At 37.8% G+C, this 6,528-nt stretch overlaps 2 protein-coding genes across 2 annotated transcripts; one reads left to right on the plus strand and one right to left on the minus strand.

Moving 5' to 3' along the window:
* Nucleotides 1-30: 30 nt before the first annotated feature.
* LOC117784903 lies at nt 31-1,024 on the plus strand. Its single transcript, XM_034622755.1, has 5 exons — nt 31-182; nt 235-477; nt 539-738; nt 799-843; nt 894-1,024. Exons 1-5 carry the CDS (start codon nt 117-119, stop codon nt 1,006-1,008), a joined length of 669 nt encoding a protein of 222 aa, XP_034478646.1. The 5' UTR covers nt 31-116; the 3' UTR covers nt 1,009-1,024.
* A 290-nt stretch (nt 1,025-1,314) lies between these two features.
* Nucleotides 1,315-5,927, minus strand: LOC117784309 (endoplasmic reticulum metallopeptidase 1). The gene is made up of 10 exons (XM_034622008.1): nt 5,554-5,927; nt 4,371-5,032; nt 3,947-4,307; nt 3,059-3,442; nt 2,819-2,999; nt 2,432-2,760; nt 2,275-2,374; nt 2,107-2,209; nt 1,762-2,044; nt 1,315-1,695 (listed from the first exon to the last, which is right to left on the minus strand). The coding sequence occupies exons 1-10, from the start codon at nt 5,656-5,658 to the stop codon at nt 1,528-1,530; spliced, it is 2,676 nt and encodes an 891-aa protein (XP_034477899.1). The 5' UTR covers nt 5,659-5,927; the 3' UTR covers nt 1,315-1,527.
* Nucleotides 5,928-6,528: the final 601 nt, after the last annotated feature.

The raw sequence follows: 6,528 nt of genomic DNA on the forward strand, positions 1-6,528 counted from the left end.
AAGACATATTTAAAATCATTAATAAATCAAAGGGCAGCTTTATTTCATTGGATCATGAGGTCTATCTCTATAAGATACATCAGGACTTATTGGCCTTTTTGATTTTTATCTCTTGGATGGTTTCGCTTAAATTTCTGAATTTTAATCCAGTGTTGAGAACAATTGGTCATGCTTTAAAAATGGTAATAATCTTTAACAGTTTTACTGTAGTTTTAATACTATTTTTCTACTTAGGCTGCAGCAGATTTGGCTGCATTTACCGTTATGATTTTCATCACAATAACGGCATTTGGAAAATTAGGTGTATTTTTATTCGGTGGCTCAAATGAAAATTTCAAAGATTTATCCACTGCCTTTTTAACTATGGTGCGCATAATATTCAGAGATTTCGACTACTTTGAACTGGAGGATGTATTCTATTTTCTTGGTCCCGTATTCTTCTTAACATACGTAATGTTAATATTTTTTGTACTACTGGTAAATCACTTCATCGTAAATTAATTATTTCATTTAAAATTTTAATTCATAACATTTTCAGAATATGTTCCTTGCTGTCATTATATTATCTTTCAGAACAGCTACAAAGACGGTGACCTACAAGCCCAACTTTTTTTGGTACTACATCAAAAGGCAACTGTACAGAGTGACTAACGGTTTATTAAACGCACCCAAGTATCCAAAAATTAGAGATGGAATCGCTTTGAATCAGCAGCTGAACGCCAAAAAACTACGGGAATTGTAAGTCCTTAACTAATTTTGATGTGTATTGCGTTTTAAAAAATTATTTTAATATTACAGACGTCTTATCAGAAATTATAAGGAATCGGAGGAGCATCTAGATATGTATGTGCTTCAATATAAAAATCCTAACTAGACTAATAGAACTCTTACAGTTTACTCTCGCGCTTGGATCTAATTGAAAATATTTTCTACCGTCTCACACATAATATGGACGATTTAATAGAAAAAGCCAAACATTATAACAAAAATGTTAAGCCAGCAAAATAAACCCCATTATTGTTTATTTTCTTTTGCGTTATTTTTAGACGAGTAATCAAATGTAACTTGTATTATCGAAATTAGTACCAATTTACCATTTAATCAGTTACTGGGAGGTACATGCCATATCAGACCATTGTGTATAAACGTCTTTATGGTTATGGGTGCTACTTGTACTAAATTTTTATCTTTTCAAATTAACTAGTCAACGACAAGAATTTTAATCTAATTACAATTCAGCAGTTGCAAAGTAAAAGTAGTTATATAAAAATATTTATTCTTTCAAGTATTTTAAAAATAAAGTACAAATAAACATTCACTTAAGAAATAATCTTTTATTCTCTATAACAAGTAATTAGTAGATAGATAACTCTTCATAGATTACCACTTCGTTGCCAATTTCAATCTTACGGTGTTATAATTGTTTAAATAAACTATTCCGATTATTTAAGACCTTCATTCTCGTCAAATATATAAAATACAGTGTAAAAAATTTGGTAGTAAATTTCTGAAAAATTTTAAATAATCTCAATATATCCAAGTGTCATAGGACGCGGGCCAAGGCACAGGATCCACATAGTTGGGAAAACTGTTAATGAACTTTCTAAAATCAGATGTCAACAGCTCCTTGTGATGAATCCAGAATCCACTGACGCCCAGTTCTAACGTAGGCGTACTCCAAACTCCATTGGATTTCTGTAAAGTGTAAAGAAGGTATATAATTAAAGTTGGAAAAATTTGATGAAAAAAATTTTAATGTACCTCAACTTCCAGCCAGAAATTCAGCGGAGCTCCGTTGACGCCATAAGAGAAATATATATAATACGGAGGCTTAAAGGCGAGACGTATAGGGGTCTGATGGAAGGACCAACCTTCAACCCGGGCGCTATTCAGTGGCTGTATATATAGTCCCATATGATCCGGACCTGACAGCTGCATTTCATAGCGCATCCTGGTAGGTGTCAGTTGTTTCTTGGACAAGACCTTAAGCACAGGAACAGTGCCCAGCACGGGCTCCGAGGCTGGAATCCACAAGCCTCTGGCTCTATGGGTTAAAAAATTAGTGTGAATTAGTTGCACTATGTGAAGCAGGTGGGTTAATCTCACCTGGTCTTGTGCCAACGCATGTTATACAGCGGAAAGCCGCAGAGCATTTCCTTTTTGCAATCATCCACGACATCCATAGCCATTGTCATATTAATAACATGATCTGAGAATTGAAATACAAATTGAATAAGTAATTAAGAACAAATCTGAATAAAATAATAATCCCACTTTTGACGGCATAAGTACGTCTGTCCTGTGGCATGATAAAGTATCCCGATTCTGAACGACGAACATTGTTGAAGGCATCATGGAAAGTTCTTTTAGCATGCTATTGAATAAATCAGATATTTAATGAGTTGACTTTTGAATATATATTGAGACATACCAATATGTTGAACCGTTGAACACTTGTCTCGGGTCTGTAGGGAAAACCGAGAGGAGTAGCCGCAATAATGATGCAGATCAGGGTGATGGCCATAAAGGAGCAGATAATGGTCTTGGACTTGCGGAACATGTGCAGCATTGGCACCACAAATCCACAAGTAAGCAGACCAACAGCCACGCTAAAGACGGCCAAAATCAGTTCTGGATTGATGCTGTCACCAAAGCGACCAAGCATGGGAATAAAGGTGACCAGAAAACCGTGAGAGAAGTAGGCAAAGAAGACGAATGGAGGCACATAACAAACAATGTGAGGAATTACCCAGGCGACATCTGAAAGAAAGACAAGTCAGAAAAAATTCAACAGATCAACTGGTAACTGATGACTTACTGCGACTGTGCAGACTAGTGGACAGGTTGAAGACCACACCCACTGTATAGAAGAGACAGGTGAGCATGAGGACAAAGGCAGAGCGAATGCTGCAGATGGTCAGCACGATGGTGAGCAGGGCCAGAAACAGGCAATGGCAATGCATCAACAGCTGCACACGTTGTCCAATTGGAAAGTAACCCTGCAAGGCGACGGATTAATTTCTGAAATATAAATATAAGTACTACTATAAATACTCACATCTTTTGTGTAGTGGAAATACATGGCTGGCACAAAGGCCAGGCCAAAGAAGAAGGGGCAGAAGTAGAGACCCAGCATCATCCAGTTGTGTGTGAACCAGGACAACGGCATGTTCATCACGTCCATGAGTACAGCAATGAAGAGAGTCAGTGCAGCTCCTGCGAACACGCCGAGGATCAGCGCAATGAAGGTGTGCAGTGTATGCTTGAGGATCTTCTCCAGCTTGATGCCCGTGTTGTTGGGCATTAGCTTGATGGCCAGGCCACAGGCAACAATTGCTGCAATGGAGACAACCACGTTTAGAATGATGCCCTCTGTTTCCGTGTAGAAAACCAAGAACCAGCCCATCACATCATAGTACACAGTGTGTCCCTCGGCGTGTTTCTGTAAGGATCAGGGTATTTCACGATTATAGTTTGATAAAATAAATAAATTTTAAAATATTATTTGATTTTTTTAAACAAAAATAATAAATAAAAGGTTTTGTTTGTTTTTTTATATAATAATCAAATCCAATTAAAAATAGTAATCAAACTTAATTTTTTTTAAATTATAATTATTATTTTTATGTTTTTGTACTAAAAATAAAATGAAAACAAAAATTAATTTTAGAATGTTATTGTATGTATTTTTGGAAATTTTTTGATAATTATTGCATTTTTATTGCTTGCATTAAACTTTTATATTCAATGTGTACAATAAATAAATAAATTAAAAATCAGTTATCATATGAAATTAAAAATCAAAATTTGTTAAAATTAGATTAAAAACTCTTAGTTTTAAATAATTTGTATAATAAAAATTGAAAATAAATGTCTATCCTCATTGTAGAATTGCTGCTTGAGATCTTCTTAATCTCCAATTGATTTAACTTGTGTCTTAGCTTACCGAAGTATCCTCCAGTTCAGGTGCATTGGAAATCTCCCTCACAAGCGACAAGAGATTGTCACCAGTATTTTGGAAGCTGCCGCGTGGAAAGATTTCCGCACGATCGTACTTGGTGTGGTAGACATATCCATTGTATTGGTAAGCCATGTCCAGGCCGGGAACAGCGCCATGATCACGAAAAATGCGAAAGTCCGTGTCGGAGGGAATGAAGTTGTGCTGGAACATCTCCTCGGCCAAGGTGGAGGCATAGGGATGCTTGATGGCACGACGATAGCTCTTCATCAGCCAGGGATGATTAGGACCAGACTGAAAGAGAATCTCGCGACCGCCATTGCCAGCAGAATCCAAGTTGATCAGAGCTCTTTAAAGAGAAAGCGGATTATAAGAGTTGGAAGATGAATTATTGAGATGTGATTTAACCCACTTGCAGTTCTTGGCCCACTTGTGTTGGGTGATGAAGGCGTGAGAGGCTTGCAGAGGATTCTCCTCGGCGCCATTGAACAGGAACACAACGGGATGCTTCAGTGCCTGCTTTGATTTCATGAGCACCCGAATGGTTTCCATCATGATGGCCACCATGGAGCCATCATCGCCAGCACCAGGACCCGCGGGAACCGTATCGTAGTGACTGTTGACCAGCACCCACGTCTTGCTCTTGGAATCCTTTGGACTGATCTTCACCACAATATTCTGAATGCTCTGGTACATGTTGACTGCCCCCCAGTGGATGTAGCTGCCGGATGCGACCTGCACATCGATTTCAATGTCATGCACTGCGCTACGTTCAGCCCGTAAAGTTCGCATCCTGGAGCTGATGATACCGACGGCCTCCAGCTCATTCTCCCGACTGCCCACCACACGGGGTCCGAGTGCCACGAGACTCTTTAGATTCATCTCGGCACGCTCGGCAATGAAACGTTCCGGATATTTGGCCTCATCCTTGATGGTCAGGGGGCGTGGCAGGTGATTCGAGGCGGGTATGGATATACAACAATAGATGAGCAGCCAGAAACCAATGAAGCCAGGTGCCCAATACCATTTGATCTTATCGTAACTGATGAAGACGCGTTCACAGCCCGTGGGTTGCTAAAGAAAAAGAAACGGTCACAATGGGTTAATGTATTGCAGGTATTTCGGGTGAGTCATTATCTTTTTCTTCTATTTTTTTTTTAATTAAAACACCTACGAAATTGTGGATGGAGTAACTAGTGTTAGCAAATACAAATACAATTAGTCGTAGATTTAATCCATCATGACTTTATCTTATCGGCTGTCGAACATGGCCAGGTGTCTACTGTGCAACTGTTGCCACCGACTCGACAAACAATAAATGAAGGTGGAATGTTGGTCTGGTTTTCGGGAAATTGCAACTGCCACAGGAGAATTGGCAACAGTTTAATCAGCACTCGAAATATTTGGTATTTAGTATTCAGTATTCAGTACAATCAATTACACAGTTCTCTTTGGTGAACATTGCACCACATGAATTAGCTAATCTTATCTAGAAGTGTCCACAATTTAGTTACACAAACATCACACAATCTTCTGACGCCATGTTCTAATTTAAGGGGCTGATAGCTAATTGATTGCCTTTGAAATAAGCTCACCTTGTTCTCCAGATGCAGTTCTCCATGTCTCAACAATGGATCTGTATTACTGGCATCCGTTGTCGGCGTTATAACGCGACGCCGCACATTTTTGTCACTACTCATTGAGTCGACGTTGTCTACAACTTTAAGTGGTTCCAGTTTAATGATTTTCTATGTATACACTCAGATAAACAAACTACTCTCTCGCTCTTTGGCTCTCTCTACGTGCGCTCTCTCGCGAACGCTTGGTCTTTGAACTACGCGTGGAGCGAACTACAACGAATCGGATGAACGCTCTCAACTGATCAGTCGGCTGAAGAAGAGAAAAGTTCGCGATCTGCAACTCGCGACGTTTGGACTTCGACTGAATCGCCAGTTGAAATTGTCATCAAAAGTTTCAATACTCCACAAAATAACCAGTCGATATCGATAAGTGCGTATCTTATCTGAGTATGGCCAACGGTTTCCTCAAAATTGTCTCTAGTGCTCTACAAAGAACGGCATATTGTTTTTTAGAATTAACTAACAACTTCCAAATCAAATTCCCATCTGACAGTGCCAATTTGACCATTTGTTGCTTTGAAAAAGGTTTCAAATATATATTTTCATTTTTCTTGAAATTGAATACAATCGCCTCCAATTTTTTCAGATGATTTCACAAATTTAAAATTTTGAGTATTAAATTTCACAATTAACCCACATAAAAAATTAATTGGTAAAAAAGTAGAATTAATTATGAAAAAAAATTTTTACATTGTTGAATTACTAAACAATAATTTCAGCAAATACTTAATCTGCACTTTTTTATAATTCTAATGAAATTTTGTTGATTTTACACCAAAGTTTAGAAACAGTCTGAAAAATCAAGCTGTAACAAAATTGTTACTAGCAACTATATTTCATTTCAATTTTTTCAATCAATAAAATAAACAAGTTCTACTTGTAAAAAGGCAACTTAGTTCCATGTTCAAGTTTTTTCTGTGTAATATTTCT

Source organism: Drosophila innubila, assembly GCF_004354385.1.
Source record: "Drosophila innubila isolate TH190305 chromosome 2R unlocalized genomic scaffold, UK_Dinn_1.0 1_C_2R, whole genome shotgun sequence".
Taxonomy (NCBI): domain Eukaryota; kingdom Metazoa; phylum Arthropoda; class Insecta; order Diptera; family Drosophilidae; genus Drosophila; species Drosophila innubila.